General features: G+C 40.2%; 1 protein-coding gene and 1 non-coding gene across 2 annotated transcripts; one reads left to right on the top strand and one right to left on the bottom strand.

Annotated features, from left to right (window-relative positions):
* Positions 1–4,879: 4,879 nt before the first annotated feature.
* On the bottom strand, positions 4,880–4,987 carry LOC126658910 (small nucleolar RNA R71). The gene has a single exon (XR_007634476.1). It is a non-coding gene; the product is annotated as a small nucleolar RNA R71 (small nucleolar RNA).
* A 192-nt stretch (positions 4,988–5,179) lies between these two features.
* On the top strand, positions 5,180–9,943 carry LOC126656847 (uncharacterized). Its single transcript, XM_050351470.1, has 7 exons — positions 5,180–5,396; positions 5,934–6,021; positions 6,127–6,646; positions 6,692–6,848; positions 6,939–7,474; positions 7,787–7,922; positions 8,001–9,943. Exons 1-7 carry the CDS (start codon positions 5,180–5,182, stop codon positions 9,941–9,943), a joined length of 3,597 nt encoding a protein of 1,198 aa, XP_050207427.1.
* Positions 9,944–18,822: the final 8,879 nt, after the last annotated feature.

Here is an 18,822-nt window from a genome sequence, read left to right as displayed (position 1 = left end):
GGGAGCCAGTTCAGACGAAAGCAAAGGGGTCACTTCAAGCTAAAGGCAAACAACCAGTTCAAGTCAAAACCAAGCAACCAGTCCAGGCCAAAGGCAAGCAGCCAGTTCAAGTCAAAGCCAAGCAACCAGTTCAGGCCAAAGGCAAGCATCCAGTTCAATCCAAAGGCAAGCAACCAGTTCAGGCCAAAGGCAAGCAGCCACTTCAACCCAGAGGCAAGAAGCCATGGAAACCAATTGTTGGAGCAGGCACCTTCATTAGTGAATATACAGGGAAAGGAATACTTAATATGAGTAGTTATACCATTAATATTGATGCTAGATTTTAAATGCAACAAGTTTAATTAGATGTTTATGTTAACTGTAGCCTGGATCAAAGATTGCTGCACCATTGTTTGGTAGATATGGTTCTGCATATTCTCAAGTTGCACCCTCAAATAAAGTGGCAAGGACAGAAAGCAATTAGCATCACCCAGTTGGAGCAACAATTGAGGGCTCTTAAGAAGCCTGCAGTCTTAAAGTGGCAAGGACAGAAAACAGTTAGCATCACCCAGTTGGAGAAACAATTGAGGGCTCTTAAGAAGCCTGGTTGCAGCACATGCCCTTCCAAAGAAAAGAACATAACATCGGTTATGTTATTTTGATATTTGAGAAAACAGACTCTCAATTCTATTGTGATATTTTGGTTTTTTGATGCCCCTAGTTTGGTATATCTGCTATATGTATTGGCACATGGATTTTGAACATTAGCTATTTTAGTTTGGTTCACATATGTTTTGGTATTTTGATGTCCCTGATTTAGTGTTTGTATTAGCACATGCAGGGGTTTAGTACACTAGTTACTTCAGTTTGGTGCACATGTTATCAAGTGTAAAGTGTAGTGCTTAGTTGCAAATTTTGATGACCATAAAGTGTACTATTTAGTTATTGTTAAAAATGAAGTGTTATCAGGCTCATTTATTACGAATGTAGTGTATCCTTATTTAGTGCTTAATTGGTAAAGCTTATTTGGTGCTTAGTTGCTATCAGGCTTAACTTGGAAAAACTTATTTATTATGAATGCAGTGTTATAAACTGTAAGGCAGTGCAAATACCCAAATCAAAAACATCTTCTGAGTTAAACCACAAATTTCTAATAATAGGCCAAACATTCCATATTTAGGTACTTAATACATAACAAGCCTACAAAATATAGTTCAAATCCTAGTACTTAATACATTAGAAGTCTAGTACTTAATACATCAAAGTAGACTTGCACTAAAGCATTGCAAGTCTCCAAAGTACATTATTCAACATACTTAAAATTGCATGAAAATAACCATGCTAATCAACACAGCAAGAACATTAATGGTAAAATAATTAAAGATCTCTTTCTGCTTTTTCAATGAGCTAATCTGGTTCACATAATCCTTCATCTCCAGTGCATTTTTTTCAGCTCAGTCTTCAACTCAGTCCTAACCTCACTAATGTAATACCCCAAAAGATTAAATTATTTAATTGGACAATGTGTCCACTTTTGAGTTGCCAGAGTGGCAATATCGTAAAGATTACCGAGGGATCGAGATAAATAAAATCCAAGTAGGTCGGTTTCGAGAAGTTAACAACGAGGTATTTAATATTATATCCTAACTGGAAAGTTGGAATTAAAAGGAAAAATGTCAAGAAAAGTCCCAAAATAAAGTTTAGGGACTAAAGTGATAATTTAGCCAATGACGTCTCCAGAATGGAAATTATACGTTTTGGCTGGAAAGTATAAATTCTCAGAATGTATTATTTATTAGATATAAATAATACGTATATGAAGTAGATAAAAGAAAAATTGATGTAGTTATGGACTAAATTGAACAAAAGAAAAGTTCGAAAGTTATTTTGTAACAAATAAAGAAAACAAGGATGAAAAGGAGATTTTAACCAAAATATATATAAATAGAAAATATGAAATAAGAGAAGAAGGAGAGAGGAGAAGCATCCAGAGGGTTTATTTGCTTCGATCGAATTCGTTTCTTTGCCGTTTCGCCGTTCGACGTCCGATTCAAACGATTTTTGCGTCGATTTCTTCGAAATTCCGTTCTCTATCAACCCTAAACTTCGTTTCAAGGTAATATTCTTATATTTGATGCCAAATTTGAAAAGTATGGGCTGTTTTGAAGTTAAAGGTTATGTACGTATCGTATTCGACACTTGTGTGTTATTTGTGTGTTGGAGTGACATCTTGCATATAGTGAGCTTATTTGTTTACCCGAAACACTTGTGTGTTGGAGTGACATCTTGTGAGAATTAAATCGCTTTTGCTTAATGTCTATGAACAATATGCCATGAATTGCCGTCTCTTTTTGGACCAATGTGTGCATGTCCCGTAGATGATTGTAACTTCGAAATTGCTTGACATAATGCCATATCATTAGTATCCTCTATATCATTGGATTATGTCATCATAATTGCATTCGTCATTTGTTTGCATCGCTTGTGGTTGATAATACTAGATGATTATATTTGTGTCTTCATTGATTGGGAGCTCGATTGTTGACATGTGTTCATACTCACCAAGGTTGTTAATGATGTTTTGATAGTAAGATTCAATTCTTGCTTGGGGACAAGAAAAGGGTAAGTGTGAGGAGGTTTGATAGGTGCATTTTACACCTATGTTTAGGAGTTGTTTTCGCTTGTTTTTAGTATACTTTGAAGCGTTTTTCCCACGTATTGGTGTCCTTAGTTTGTGTATTGGCGTTTCAGGTAAAATGAAGCAACGTGAAGTGTTTTTGGCTTAAAGAAGGATGAAATCAAGTATCGGAATAGGAGCGAGTTGAAAGAGCGAAGAAACGAGCAAGATTTGGGCATTTAAAGGAGGGGCTCGATCGAGCCCTTCACTTATGAAGGAAGGCTCGATCGAGCCCTATGAACAAATGGGTCCAGAAGTTTCTTGAAGGCATAAGGCTCGATCGAGCCCTCACTCTTAAGTGGATGGCTCGATCAAGCCCCTTAGAAAGAAACTCAGGATTTGAATTTCGAGACAAGACAAAACTCAAGGGCTCAATTTCCTTTTTAGGCCCAACACTCCTTAGAAGGGTGTCCTTTGTTTACCTCAATTGTAACCCATATAAATATCACCTTATCTTTTTTAGGTTGGAGAACAAGTTGTAGACATTTTGATTGTTCTCTAGTTTTTACCTTTTTTAGACTAGCTATCATCTTCTTGGAGATTCCTCCATTGTTGGAGCTTGATTGAAAGTTTTATTTCCTTTGTGAGAACAAGATCTTCATTTTTATTGCAAGTTTACTTATTGTGAATCTTCATTATCGTTATGGTTGTTTGTTCTACTTATTTAATCAAGGTAATTCTTCTTACTTTAATGTTCTACTTTTCTTATTCCTTAATTGCTTGTGTTAATCTTAGTATGTGTAGCTAATCCCCCATGTTTGGGGGTTGAGATGATTTCCTTCATGTTGTGTTAATTGGGATGTTTGATTGGTTAAATGCTTGTTCTAATTCTAGTTTTTAATGCTTGTGTTAGCTTAGCTATCTAATGCATGATTTAGTGTTTGCTTGAATCATTGAGAAATGGTTAGGTGAATAGACTTTGGAATTAGAAGCCTAGATTGTAATACCACGAGAGTGGGTTAGGATTTAGGTGACCTTGAGTTTGTTGATTAATTGATGTTGAGCAATTGGTTTTGTTTAGTATCACGAGAGTGAGTTAGGCATTAATTGATTACTTGATTATTGATTTTGTCGTTCTTAGAGGCTCGAGAGAGCGGGAACGGTGCGTTAGGCACAACTCGGCCCTTATTAGATACTGATTCATCCATTACTATGAATGCATGACCTAGGAATAATTTCAACCCCTAGACACCTTTTACTTATTGATTAAACTCGTTATTATTATAGTTGCTTGAATTATTAGTTTAATTGTTTAGTTGTTTAGTGCCTATTTAGTTGTTAATCTTGTTGATCTATTACACCATTTGTGTTTCGCTAAACGAATTGAATCATAACTAAAATTCATTCTCATCAATTGCTCCTAATTCACTCCTTGTGGGTTCGATCTCGTATTTACCGAGTATTACGAGTTGAGTTTTTGCTCAACAAGTTTTTGGCGCCGTTACCGGGGAGTGACGAGTGTTTATTGATTGATTGAAATTAGTTATTGTTCGGTCGAGTTAGCTCTATTTTCTGTTTTTATCACTTTTGTTGTTTTTGCTTCTTTCCGGATTTACGCGTGGTTTGTTTGTTGTTGTTTGTGTAGGAGATCGACTATAGTGTATGCACAATACACGAAGGGCCAATCTTCCGCTAGAACCGTTTCAAGACAACCTCGGGAGATTTGAAAGAAGTGTGAGAAGGGAGAATCGTAGACCCGTTATCATGGAACATGGGGAAGATAATTATGAGGAGGAGCAATATCACCCTCAAGACGATGGAGTGAGGCAACATCCGCCTCCTCCACTCGATGAGAGAAATCGGCAAGAGCAACAAGGGGACAATAACCCTCAAGTTCAAGGCCATCAAGCACAAAGACAAACTTTGGGGGATTTCTTCCTCCCGGATGTGGATAACGCCACATATGGGTGCTTTGCAAGACCGGTCTCCGCGGCTACTTTTGAAATCAAGCCTAGCACGATTCAACTCCTAGAGAATCGGTGCCAATTCTTTGGGTTACCAAGTGAGGATCCGAATGAACACATAGCCAAGTTCTTGAGAGTGTTGGACACATTCAAGCTCCATAATGTCACCGCCGATCAAATCAAGCTTCGTATGTTTCCATTCTCACTAAGAGATAAGGCTAGCTTGTGGCTTCGGTCATTACCTAATGCATCAATCCACAATTGGCGGGATCTTGCTCAAGCTTTCCTTCACAAGTACTTTCCGATGGGGAGAACCGCAAAGTTGACAAAGGACATCATTGATTATTACCAATATGAGGGGGAATCTCTCTATGAAACTTGGGAGAGGTTCAAGGATCTCCAAAGGCACGTACCTCATCATCGACTTGTAAGGGAGCATGTGCTTCAAATATTCTATAATGGTTTGGGTGAGATTACAAGATCTACCATTGATTCGGCCGCGGGAGGTTCTTTGATGCAAAAGACGCTTGATGAGGCTAATGAGTTGATTGAAAAATTGGCTATCGTTAGTAGCACTTGGTCCTCGGAAAGGAGAAGACCACCGGCTCAAAAGGCATTAATGACACTTGACCAATCCAAGGAGTTTGAAGCGATGAAAGCCATGAATGCCTCTTTGCAAAGTCAAGTTGATGCCTTGAAGAAGCAAGTGGGTCCACAGAATGCTCCGGTTGCGTATGTACAAGTAGGTTGTGAGCATTGTGGGGATTTCAATCATGGAAGTAGTGAGTGCTATGCCACGGGTCAAGCGTGGAGCGAACAAGTGAATTATGTGGGAGGTCAACGCCAAGGGAATGATCCTTATTCGAATACCTATAATCCGGGGTGGAGAAACCATCCTAACTTCGGATGGAGGAATCAAGAGGGCCAAGGCAATATGCAAGCAAATCAACAAGCGGGTCCTAGTTTCCAAGGAGGAAATAGGCCCCAACAACAAGGTCCTTATCAAGGCCCTTATCATAACCATCAAGGGCAAGGAAACAACTATGGTGGTAGACCTCAACACCCTCCGGGATTCCAACCACAAAAGAATATGGATGAGGGAAATGTGCTTTCCAAGGCACTAGAGAAGTTAGAGAAAATGGAGCAAAGGGAGAAGAATCAAGCTTCTACTATCCATCATTTGGAAACTCAAATTTCTCAAATGCCAATTTCGCTTCAAGGAAGACCTCTAGGAGGGTTTCCATCCACTACGGAAAACAACCCTAGAGAGCAAGTTAAGGCGGTAGAGCTCCGAAGCGGGAGAAACCTTGAGAAAGCCAATGGGAAGAAGCATGTTGTTGAGGAGGATGAGCCTCAAGTGGTTGTTGATGTAGCAAGCTCAAGTCAAGAACTACCAACGGAATGTGAGGAAGTGGTTATCGAGGTTGAAGAGCCCTATGTGAGGCCACCACCGCCGCCATCGTTTGTACCACCGTTTCCATTCCCAAGCCGGTTAAGGAAAGCTCAAGGGAACGAAAAATTTCACAAGTTCCTTGAGATCTTCAAGAAATTGCAAATCAATCTAAGCTTGGCGGATGCGCTCCGTGAGATGCCACAATATGCCAAGTTCTTAAAGGACATCATTACCAACAAACGGAGTTGGGATAATGGCGCAACGGTTCCCATTCCGGAAGTGTGTAGCTCAATCATCTTGAATGACCTACCGGCTAAGTTAAAGGACCCAGGGAGTTTCTCTATACCTTGTGCTATAGGCACTATGAATTCAATAAATTGCTTATGTGACCTTGGCGCTAGTATTAATCTTATGCCTCTCACTCTTTTTAGGGCGTTATGTGGAGATCAAACCGTGAAAAACACCTCGATGGTACTCCAACTCGCGGATCATTCGTTGAAGAGGCCGTTTGGGATTGTAGAAGATGTTCTTGTGAAGGTGGATAAGTTTATATTCCCGGTAGACTTTGTTATCTTGGATTACGCGGTAGACAAGGAATGCCCAATTATCTTAGGGCGGCCCTTTATGAATACAGGGAGAGCTTTAATTGATGTACATGGTGGGAAATTGACATTGAGAATTGATGAAGAAACGGTGGAGTTTGATATGAAGAGAGTGATGCGGAATACCATCGAGGAGGAGGATTGTATGAGGATAGACTTCATTGATGAGATTGTGCAAGAACAACTTCAAGAAAATGTGCAAGTGTTGAATCAAGCAAAGGGGGAAATTTCTGGAAATTTTGAGTTGTCAAGCTTCTCAGAGGAAAAAATTCCTGTTTCATTTAACACTAAGGGCTCGATCGAGCCCTCCCTTTTAATGAAAGGCTCGATCGAGCCCCATGAGTTAAAGGGAGCATAAATTTTTTCTCAATACATTTCTCAAGTTTTGTTTCATTCCGGGTCGGTGGATGATGAATACACTAGAGAGGATGAACCGAAGCCGGAAAGTTTAAACAAGAGCAATGGTGTGACACCACCATCTTCGGAGTTGCCCCCGAAGGTTAAAATGAAGCCGCTTCCGACTCACCTCCGGTATACTTTTATTGGAGAAAATGAGACTTTACCAATAATCATCTCAAATAAGCTTTCTAAGGATCAAGAAAGGAGGGTTGTGCAAGTAGTGAAAGAGCACATGCTAGCAATGGGGTGGCAAATCTCCGATATTCGAGGTATAAGTCCTCAAATTGTGATGCATAAGATTAATCTCGAAGACGAGTCAAAGAAATCAACTCAAAGGCAACGAAGGTTAAATCCAAACATGAAGGAGGTAGTGCACAAAGAGATCGTCAAGCTCCTCGACGCCGGGATAATCTATCCGATTTCGGATAGTGAGCGGGTTAGTCCCATTCAATGTGTGCCTAAAAAGGGAGGTATGACAATGGTGGAGAATGAAAAAGGCGAGCAAATCTCCACAAGGACGGTAACCGGTTGGCGAGTATGCATCAATTATCGGAAGCTCAATGAGGTAACCCGAAAAGATCACTTTCCGCTACCATTTATCGATCAAATGTTAGAAAGGGTAGCGGGACACAAGTTTTATTGTTTCCTTGATGGGTACTCCGGTTACAATCAAATATTAATTCTCCCGGAAGATCAAGATAAGACGACCTTCACATGCCCCTACGGTACCTTTGCATACCGGCGAATGCCCTTCGGACTATGCAACGCACCCGCCACATTTCAAAGATGTATGACCTCAATTTTTAACGACATGATTGAGGATATAATGGAGGTGTTCATGGATGATTTCTCCGTGTTTGGCGATTCGTTCGATGGTTGCTTAGCGAATCTGAGGCGGGTTTTAGCACTATGTGTGGAGACAAATTTGGTGCTCAATTTGAAAAAATGCCATTTCATGGTGGATGAAGGCATTGTACTCGGGCATAGGATATCCGAGGCGGGAATTGAAGTGGATAGGGCAAAGACGGCGGTTATTGAAAAATTAGTTGCTCCGGCTACGGTCAAAGGAGTTCGGGCATTTTTGGGCCATGCGGGTTTTTACCGGCGGTTCATTAAGGATTTTTCATCTATTGCAAGACCCTTGACGAGTTTACTAGTGAAGGATGCATCGTTTGAATTCACAAAGGAATGCCAAAGTGCTTTTGAGAAGCTAAAGGAGGCGCTTGTGACCGCTCCTATTATCTCATCTCCGGATTGGAGTTTGCCCTTTGAGCTAATGTGTGACGCTAGTGACCAAGCATTGGTTTGCGTGTTGGGGCAAAGAAAAGACAAGCGGGTGCATGTGATCTATTATGCTAGCCGGACTATGGCGGGCGCGCAACTCAACTACACCACTACCGAAAAGGAGATGTTGGCGGTTGTCTTTGCCCTCGACAAGTTTAGACAATATTTGCTTGGGTCGAAATGCATCATATACATCGACCATGCCGCTTTACGATATCTATTCACTAAGCAAGATGCGAAGCCAAGGCTCATTCGGTGGATTCTTCTCATGCCAGAATTCGATGTAGAAATCCGAGACAAGAAAGGTACAGAGAATGTGGTAGCGGACCATCTTTCGAGGTTTGAAATTCCGGAACCAATTCCTATCGGTGAGGAAATCAAGGAGTGTTTCCCGGATGAAACACTCATGATGATTCGGGAAGTAGAAACACCATGGTATGCCGACTTTGCAAATTACCTCTCATCGGGAGTCATGCCTCCGGACTTGACATCTCACAAAAGGAAGAAGTTCTTATCCGATGTTAAAAGGTACTTGTGGGATGAACCTTTCTTGTTTAAAAAATGTGGAGATGGGATGTTGAGACGATGTGTGGCTTTGGGGGAAATGATGCCCATTTTGAGTTCATGTCATGTGACCGGACATTATGGTTCGGCAAGAACCGCCACTAGAGTGCTTGAGAGCGGGTTCTTTTGGCCAACCTTATTTCGTGATGCCAAAGAGTTTGTTGACCATTGTGATCGGTGTCAACGTGTAGGCAATATCTCAAAAAGAGACGAGATGCCTTTGACTTCGGTGCAAGAAGTAGAGATATTTGATGTATGGGGTATAGATTTCATGGGGCCTTTTCCGGTATCATTCAAAAGCCAATACATTTTGGTATATGTGGATTATGTTTCAAAATGGGTAGAGGCGGAGGCTTTGCCCACTAACGATGCTAAAGTGGTGTTGAGTTTTCTTAAGCGGCTAGTGAATCGGTTTGGGACCCCTAGAGTGGTCATTAGTGATGGCGGTTCGCATTTTTGCAATCGGCAATTTCAAGCTCTTATGAGGAAGTACAATGTGCATCACCGGGTCGCCACACCGTATCATCCCCAAACTAGTGGCCAAGTAGAAGTCTCCAACCGCGAGTTGAAAAGAATTTTGGAGAAAACGGTAAATGGATCCCGGAAAGATTGGTCCTTGAAGTTGGATGACGCATTGTGGGCATATCGGACGGCCTACAAGACTCCACTCGGCATGTCATCGTTCCGTATTGTTTATGGGAAGGCGTGTCATCTTCCTCTAGAGCTTGAGCATAGAGCGTATTGGGCTATTAAGAAGTTGAACTTTGAATTCAAGAAGGCGGGGGAAAAGAGATTGCTTCAATTGAATGAGTTAGATGAATTCCGATTCATGGCATATGAAAATGCCAAGCTTTACAAAGAGAAAACGAAGCAATGGCATGACGCCCATATTGTTCCCAAGGTGCTAGAGGTTGGTTCATTTGTCCTTCTCTATAACTCTTGTTTGAGGTTGTTTCCGGGAATGCTTAAGTCCCGTTGGAGTGGCCCGTTTAAAATACGAAACGTGGCAAATCACGGTGCGGTAGAATTGGAGAATTCTAAGGGTGAGACCTTCAAGGTCAATGGACAAAGATGCAAGCCATATCTTGGGCCATTGACCAATCGGGTGGAAGATGAAGTTTCTTTCAGCACTCCTACTTGAGTTCACCGCGAGATAGTCGAGCTTTCGACTTTAAACAAGCGCGCTCGGGAGGCATTCCCGAGAGGTTCGATTTTCTACCTTTTATTTTATGTTCTTAGCTTTTAATTTTGTGTTTTTGTGTTGTTTTTTTTTTGTTATTTATGTTCGATTTGATGCCGGGTACGTTTCGTTTTTAGTGTGTAGGAATCAAGTGGAAAGGAAAATTTTTCTGCCCCCTTTTACACATAGGGCTCGATCGAGCCCTCCTTCTTAAGTGAAGGGCTCGATCGAGCCCCCTTTGTAAATGGAAGCAGGGAATTTTTCCCACATAGGGCTCGATCGAGCCCTCCACTAAAATTCAAGGGCTCGATTGAGCCAAGCCATTCAAGGAGAATTTGGATTGTTTTTATTTTGATTGGTTCAATGGTGGAGGTTTGGATTGATGATATGGCATGATATCAAGCCATTAAAAGAAAACACAAATCACATGGATGGGTGAGGTGGTTTCATCTTAAGCTTTCAAATTCAAATATCAAAATCAAAGGTGTTTCCCCCTTATTTTTTCCATAAATGTCCACATTCATTCATCTTCTTCCTCATTCTTTTTCCCCATTTAGAAAACTCCATAGCTTTCCTCCTCTTCTTCAAAAATTCGGCCACCACCTTACATCCACCATCCTCCGGCGAAACTCAAATTTGACTACACTTTCAAACACCCTTTTCCTTACTCTTCTAATGGGGAAATCCGGAAAATCATCCAAGGCCGCTAAAGAGCAACCACCTCAAGAACAAGCTCCACGCACCACCACCATCCGCTCTCGCCGGAAAACTACCGCCTCCGGAGCAAAAGAAGTAGGAGTTAACACTCCGGCTTCTCTCACAAGACGTTTTAAGGCGCCTTTCCAAATCCGTTCCGAAGAGGAAGGATTGCTCTACGAGAAACTCAAGGCAAGAGGAATCACCAAGCCATTTCAAATCGATTGGGACACCATGAAGCGATTGGGAATTGAAGCAAAGGTGAAGAAACTTCTAGGGCATTTGGATTTGCTCGAATTGGCGGAACTCTCCCATGATTATTGTGAAGCGCCAACCTATGAGTTCTTCACAACTTTGAAAACAAGTGGGGAATCGCTCACCAACTTTGAGTTTAGATTGAATGGCGAGGAAGCCGATTATGATTTGGATGAGTTGACATGGGATTTCACAATGAGCAATGAAGGATTGAAATGCATTTCGGGGGTCGGTTTTGATGAGCACGCAATATGGAAAGAGCTATCCGGGTTGGATCATTACAATTCGAATACCTCCAAAACCAATGAAGTGATGGATACCGCGCATGTGGTAGTTCTCAAATGGTTCGGTCACACCTTTTGTGGTCGAAACGAGTATAGTAAATTGGCAAAGGAGGATCTTTTGGCTTTCAACGCCATGCTATACCCGTAGGTGGAAGCATACCGAGTCAATTCGGCTTATCGGCTCATGCGCAATATCGGTAAAATTCCCGAGCTAAGTACCAAGAAAATCGGTTTTGGGTGGTTTGTCACTATGCTTGCCAAGAGGGAACAATTAGAGATGGATAACTTTAAATGGGAGAAGCCAAAAATGCTCAACATGGAACACTTGCGGGCATCTTCATACGTCAAGAAAGGGGCAATTCTGCCTTATTATAGGAGAGCCGCATATGTAAGCCGACATGGTGCGAGACCACCAACTCCAAGTGATGATGAAGGGGAAGCCGAGCAAGAGCAAGAAGTTGAGGAACCGAGGCAAAGGCCTCAAAAAGAACAAGTGCGGAGGAGAGACAAGGGTGTAGCGGAGACAAGCGCTCAAGGAGAAGAGCAAGGTGCCGAATGGGAAAATTGGCCCGAAACCGAGTTCCAAGGGGCCCAAGCTAGTCACCAACAAGCCCCGAGTGACTTTGCGGAACAACGCCAATTCATGAAGGAACAAAGGTATATGATGAAATACCTCCGGGCTAGGCAAAGAAGGCAAGAGGAGAAATTGAGGGATTATCTCAACGCCCAAGGAGGGCCGCGCTACCCATCGCCTACACCATCTCCAGAACCCCCGGCGTTCGATTAACAAGATTTGATTTCTCCAACTCTTTCTTATTCAATTTCAAGCTTTATTTTTCACTATTTCATGCTTCGGGACTAAGCTAGAAATAGTGTGAGGAGGGTTGGTTGTGAAATTGTATCTTGCTTTTATGTCTTTCTTATTTTTATGCTTTGTTTTAGTTTAAGTATGTTTTAGTGTTTGTGCTAGTTATTTTTGGGTTGTTTTGAGTCACCTTAGGCACCTTATGCTTGAGTTTGTTGTAAGCATGATTAGTGGCCTTGGTGTACTTTTGAAATTTGTCAACTAATGTATCTCCCGATCAATGAAATCATCAAGTGTGTTTTCTAGTTTAATCTATCAAATGTTGATGCTTGCCTAATGAAATGCAATTTGTATGACATGCATCAATGGGATTAGGGTGAATTCAATTAGTTGGTTGTTGTAATTTTGACATTTTCGTAGTTACTTAATGCGGATGCATGATATGTGCTTTAAGTTGTAAAAATTATGCCATTTTGAAATTTTGGTCATGATTGGCATGTGTCATAGGAGTTAAGTATTTGGCATGACACCACTTTTATTTGAGCGTTTGTTGAGCCTAATTGTTTTTGGTGAGTGTCGTTTGCATGCTAAACTCCTAGAACTTGCTGGTGTCCGTTCAAGACTACATGGTTGAGTGTCAATAGCTAAATGAGTATGGCATTAGGACTTCACCAATTTTGAATTAGACCACTTTAAAAGCCTACCCTTACCCCTAGATTACACCACTTGAGCCTAAACCCTTCCTTGATACACACTAATTATACACCATTAACCTTCAACATTTTAACTCTTAAAACACTCAAATTTGACTTGAATAACTTAAGTTGAAGAATTGTGACACTAGCTTGATGATTAGGAAGAAAATGTGAAAGTGCTCTAAAAGAAAATTTGCCTAAATCAAAAGAAAGAATAAAGAAAAAAAAATGTGAATAAAGGCAATACATAAAAAAAATATAAATAAAAATAATGATGAAAAGTTCACAAGTGTGGAAAAATCCAAGCTAGGTCAAAAGTGCATTATATGTTAGTTGTTCAAGTCAAGTTTTTAGCCAATTACCCAAATTTACCTACCCCTAACCCTTAGCCAAGTTACAACCCTTACTCAAGTCCATATGATAGTTGTTGATTACCGAACTAAGTAGTGGAGTTCGGGACTAAGAGCAAGCTTATGGTGAATTTTTGCATATAGTGAGCTTATTTGTTTACCCGAAACACTTGTGTGTTGGAGTGACATCTTGTGAGAATTAAATCGCTTTTGCTTAATGTCTATGAACAATATGCCATGAATTGCCATCTCTTTTTGGACCAATGTGTGCATGTCCCGTAGATGATTGTAACTTCGAAATTGCTTGACATAATGCCATATCATTAGTATCCTCTATATCATTGGATTATGTCATTATAATTGCATTCGTCATTTGTTTGCATCGCTTGTGGTTGATAATACTAGATGATTATATTTGTGTCTTCATTGATTGGGAGCTCGATTGTTGACATGTGTTCAAACTCACCAAGGTTGTTAATGATGTTTTGATAGTAAGATTCAATTCTTGCTTGGGGACAAGCAAAGGGTAAGTGTGAGGAGGTTTGATAGGTGCATTTTACACCTATGTTTAGGAGTTGTTTTCGCTTGTTTTTAGTATACTTTGAAGCGTTTTTCCCACGTATTGGTGTCCTTAGTTTGTGTATTGGCGTTTCAGGTAAAATGAAGCAACGTGAAGTGTTTTTGGCTTAAAGAAGGAAGAAATCAAGTATCGGAATAGGAGCGAGTTGAAAGAGCGAAGAAACGAGCAAGATTTGGGCATTTAAAGGAGGGGCTCGATCGAGCCCTTCACTTATGAAGGAAGGCTCGATCGAGCCCTATGATCAAATGGGTCCAGAAGTTTCTTGAAGGCATAAGGCTCGATCGAGCCCTCACTCTTAAGTGGATGGCTCGATCGAGCCCCTTAGAAAGAAACTCAGAATTTGAATTTCGAGACAAGTCAAAACTCAAGGGCTCAATTTCCTTTTTAGGCCCAACACTCCTTAGTAGGGTGTCCTTTGTTTACCTCAATTTTAACCAATATAAAATAGCACCTTATCTTTTTTAGGTTGGAGAACAAGTTGTAGACATTTTGATTGTTCTCTAGTTTTACCTTTTTTAGATTAGCTATCATCTTCTTGGAGATTCCTCCATTGTTGGAGCTTGATTGAAAGTTTTATTTCCTTTGTGAGAACAAGATCTTCATTTTTATTGCAAGTTTACTTATTGTGAATCTTCATTATCGTTATGGTTGTTTGCTCTACTTATTTAATCAAGGTAATTCTTCTTACTTTAATGTTCTACTTTTCTTATTCCTTAATTGCTTGTGTTAATCTTAGTATGTGTAGCTAATCTCCCATGTTTGGGGGTTGAGATGATTTCCTTCATGTTGTGTTAATTGGGATGTTTGATTGGTTAAATGCTTGTTCTAATTCTAGTTTTTAATGCTTGTGTTAGCTTAGCTATCTAATGCATGATTTAGTGTGTAATATCCCGTAAAATTTTACATTTTTTTTTTATTTAATTTCCGACATTTTTCCCGGTCGTTTTGAAATAATCTCGATATTAGTGGCTTGGTTCGAGTTGTTTGGTTTGGGTGTGATTTATTGGTTTAACCAATTATTTTTTTTAATTAAAAATTAAAAAAAAAATAGGAATTATTCATTCCCGTTCGGGAATTGGAATTCCCGAACGGGAATCCTTTTTCTGGCCTGTTCCCGTTCGGGAACAGGCCCATTCTCGAACGGGAACAGGCCAAATATGGCCATTCCCGTTCGTGAATGGCAGCAGTCCCTCACCCCTTCGCCCAGCCCTTTTCGACCTCGTTTACGGCCCACTTCCCTACGTTTTTTTAAGTCGATTTCTTCACAGAAAACCTTCATCACGCTGCAAACAAACCCTAGCCGTTTTCCGCTTGTCATTTCGCTGAGTATCGAAGCCGTTATCATCTGCCAAAGATCGCTGTCCGGTAAGTTTCTGAATTCTTGAATTTCCAGATTTCGTTTTTGAACGTCATTGCGTAATTTGGTTCGTTCTCTTTCGTTTCTAGATCGAAATTGATACCGTTTGATTCCAGACGATCTAGACTCACGTATCTACGATTCCCTACCTCAATTCCGCTGAACGGTACGCCGCCGATCTCGTTTCAATCGCCGTACGGTTTCCGTTTTCTGTTTGCCTATTATCTGTTCTTGGATTTATGTTATCTGCCGAATACTTTTCTCTCCTTTTGGCTATGATTTTGCTTGGATATGATGTTTAATCTTTTGGGTTATTGTTAGTTTAAGTTTTCAATGAGTATCAATCCCTTGTTCTATATTTGTTCTTCGATTCACGGGATGTTTGAGTTTCGGCAGTGAACGTTTTTTTTTGGGTTCTTGGTGTTGATGTATAAGATGGTTTTGGGTGATGTTATATGTTGTTCTTGGATTGATAATTGGTTACATGCTTAGGTTAATCTTTATTCTTCTTGGTATGAAAAACCTCATGGTTCAGTAACTTGTTTTGTGAAGAAAATGGTCTTAGGCGGGTTTATGTTTTTGAATTAAGGAAGGAGATGGCTAATAGGGCACTTTGATCATTAGCTTTCTTTGTTTGAAATTATTAGATCCTTTAAGTTAGATTTTATTTTTGCTTGATAATAACTTGAAGTTAAATTTGGTTTATAATTATTAAGTTGAAAACGATAGTTATTTATTATTTGGCTAATATAATTACTCGGGTGATTCTATTTAATTCAAATATCATTTTGGCACGAAATTGGTTAAATGACAATTTAGCCCCTAAACTTATCTTATAAATTAAATAAGTGGATTTTGGTTGGTTAAGTTTATATTTTGTTTTAAATACAAATATAAGTAATTTATTTGATTATGGATATCAAATTGGCTAAATTACAATTTAGTCCCTAATTGGCAAAAGTACAGTTTAGTCCCTTATTGGCTAAAGTGCAATTTAGTCCCTAAACTTTTATTTGACTTATATGATTAAGTTTTTGGGTCGTAACTTGGGTTACTTAATATTGAAGTTATTGAGTTCCGCTTTTAAATTGGATTGTTATTTTGTTATTTTATTTTATAAATATAAACTCGGGTTTATATTTGATAAACGTTTTGAGTCGGATTAGACTTGGGTCATCCGACAAGTGAGGTTAGCTTGGTAGTTATTTGGTAACTCGGCAAACCCACTATTTGTAAATTAATTATTATTTAAAGTTATTAAATAATATTTATAAATTGGATTTTAAGCGGGAACTCAATAGACTTATATTAATTGGGCTTTATTACCTTTTGGATATATTTGTGTTATTTTGGATTGTTTAATTACTACGTGATTATTTGTGCTAGTCTTGTGTGGTGTCTAGTACTCTCTAGAGTTAGGGTCTGATTTTAATAATTATTTTATTTGTCTAGACTCGTTTACTGTTCGTGCTTCAGAGGCGAACCAGAGTTAGTTGCTTGCCGGTATTTCACGCGGATTAGCAAGCTGTGAGTTTATATTTACTATTTACCGCTTTATTAAGTAAATTGTTATTTTAATATTAAATATATATACTGTACGTATATTTCGAACTGTTTTTATATTATGGCTCTTAGTTGGAACGTGCTACCTAATGGGCATCATTAGGACTGCGTGCGCACCGGTATTGATCTGGGTAAGGTATATATGGAAATGTGGTAACTCGGTGTGAGCACAGCTCTCGGGACCAGGTAGAGTAACTCGGTGTAGCTCAGCTCTCGAGACTCTGGTATAAGTGTGGTCAGTGGTAACTCGGTGTAGCTCAGCTCTCGGGACCAGACCTATTGGATTATGATTATTATTTAGAATTGTGGATTAGGGTTCCAACTATTATCCGTAATATCGTTATTAAATGTTTTAAACGTTTTAAAGGTTTTCCACTTAATAAATGTAGATAGTGGTATGAACTCATCTCAGTATATCTGACCCCGTTGTTTTCCCAATTTTCCCCAGGGTTATTATCTGAGAGAGTCGGGTGATCTCCGCATTTACTTTTCCTCGGAGGTTCCTTCTATTTTAATAAAATTGTAAAACTGTTTTATTCTTAGACCGCAGTAGTAACTAGACGTCCTTGTTATTATTATTTATTTTGTCGGATTGGTTCGACTGGTTTTATTGCTTTGGCATGTTTTATTATTTATATCGGTTTATGATAAATCTATTTTAGAATCAGAATTGAATAAGCATGTTATATTAATTGTTGATTATTATAACTGCTAGTTTAGGCTGAAGTCTCGGTTGCCCCCGAGCATTGGTTTTCTGCAGGTTTATGTGTTTATGCTTATTATGGGAGGCTAGCTACGGGTTTCGGTACTACATTACCCATACCCTAGCGCCGGTCGCGATTCATGAAATTGGGTCGTGACAAACTTGGTATCAGAGCTTTGGTTTCAAACCAAGGCCATTGCTTGCTATGTGTTTACTCTGTTAAGTTTGGTTGTGTCTTAGGAACTACTGCGGATATAGGATTCTGTCATGTCTTTAAAAACGTCATCTTTTGATTTTAAAACATTCTGCCTTCACCAATAGGATTGCGTCGAGTCAGTCATTATTTGTTGATTTGATGTTTTTAATTGTTAATGCTATTTCACTTGGGTGAACATTTTTATTGCTGTTGATTTCTTGGGAAATCCTATATGTTGCTTGTTTTGTTCATACTTGGGTATGAAATATCTGTTATTTAAATTGTTGTTGTTCAATCTTAGGATATGGACAATGTTATTCGTACTCGTGCTCGTGCTGCGGCAGAGCAAGAAGCTGTGGCTGATGATGCGATTTCCATGGAAGTCGATCAGAACGCACCACCAGTTCAGGCAAATGCTGGACGTGGTCGAGGTGGAGGTGCTGGCAGAGGTAGAGGTGCTGGTAGAGGCAGAGGAGCTGGTGCTGGTAGAGGTGGAGCTAGAGGGCGCGGTGCAGCAGGTGTTCAGGCACCGAATGTGCAACAGGCACCAAATATGCAAGCGTTCGACTTCACTACTTTCTTGGCTGGCGTTGTCGAAATGCAGAACAATCAGGCTCTACTGCAGAATCAGTGTAATATACTGGGTCAGTTAGCGCAGCAACAGCAACCTCAGGTTGGTGCTGTAGCTGGTATTGGTGGAAATGCTGGTGACGGTCATATTCCAACAGACAGAGAGTTGGTGATGACCTACTTGAAGTTGAATCCGACTTCTTTTGATGGTACTGGGGATGCTCTTGACTTTTTGGAGGAATTTGAGTACAACAGTCAGAGGATTCAAGCGTCTGATCGTCAATCAGTGATGCTTGTGGAAATGTCGCTGAAGGGTCCAGCTAAGGATTGGTATCGCGATAACATCAGGCCAGTTATGGATACTTTGCCTTGGGCTGATTTTGTGACCAGGTTCAGAGGTTACTATCTACCCTTCTCTGTTACTGAGAGTTTCAGAGAAAAGCTGCTCACTTTGAAGAAGGGGGATAGATCAGTGACAGACTACACTACTGAGTTTGTACGTTTGGGGCGGTTTGCTACAGATCTACAGGGTGATCAAGAGCGAGTGAACGACCGTTATGTTAGGGGTTTAGGCTCGGAGTTTCTTCCTTTGCTGATAGGGACAAACATGGAGTTTGCCCGGTTAGTGGATAGTGCGCGACGGATGGAGAATTCGATGGTTCAGTTTGGGACGATCTCTGACCCTTTCCAGAATCAGAAGGGAAAGAGTGACGTTCCTAGTGGGGGGCAGCAGGCCCCAGTGCAGCATGGTAGTGGGAACTACTACAGTGGCTCTTCTCAGGCCAA

Source organism: Mercurialis annua, linkage group LG7 (assembly GCF_937616625.2).
Source record: "Mercurialis annua linkage group LG7, ddMerAnnu1.2, whole genome shotgun sequence".
Lineage (NCBI taxonomy): Eukaryota > Viridiplantae > Streptophyta > Magnoliopsida > Malpighiales > Euphorbiaceae > Mercurialis > Mercurialis annua.
This window is presented reverse-complemented; position numbering and strand designations above follow the sequence as displayed.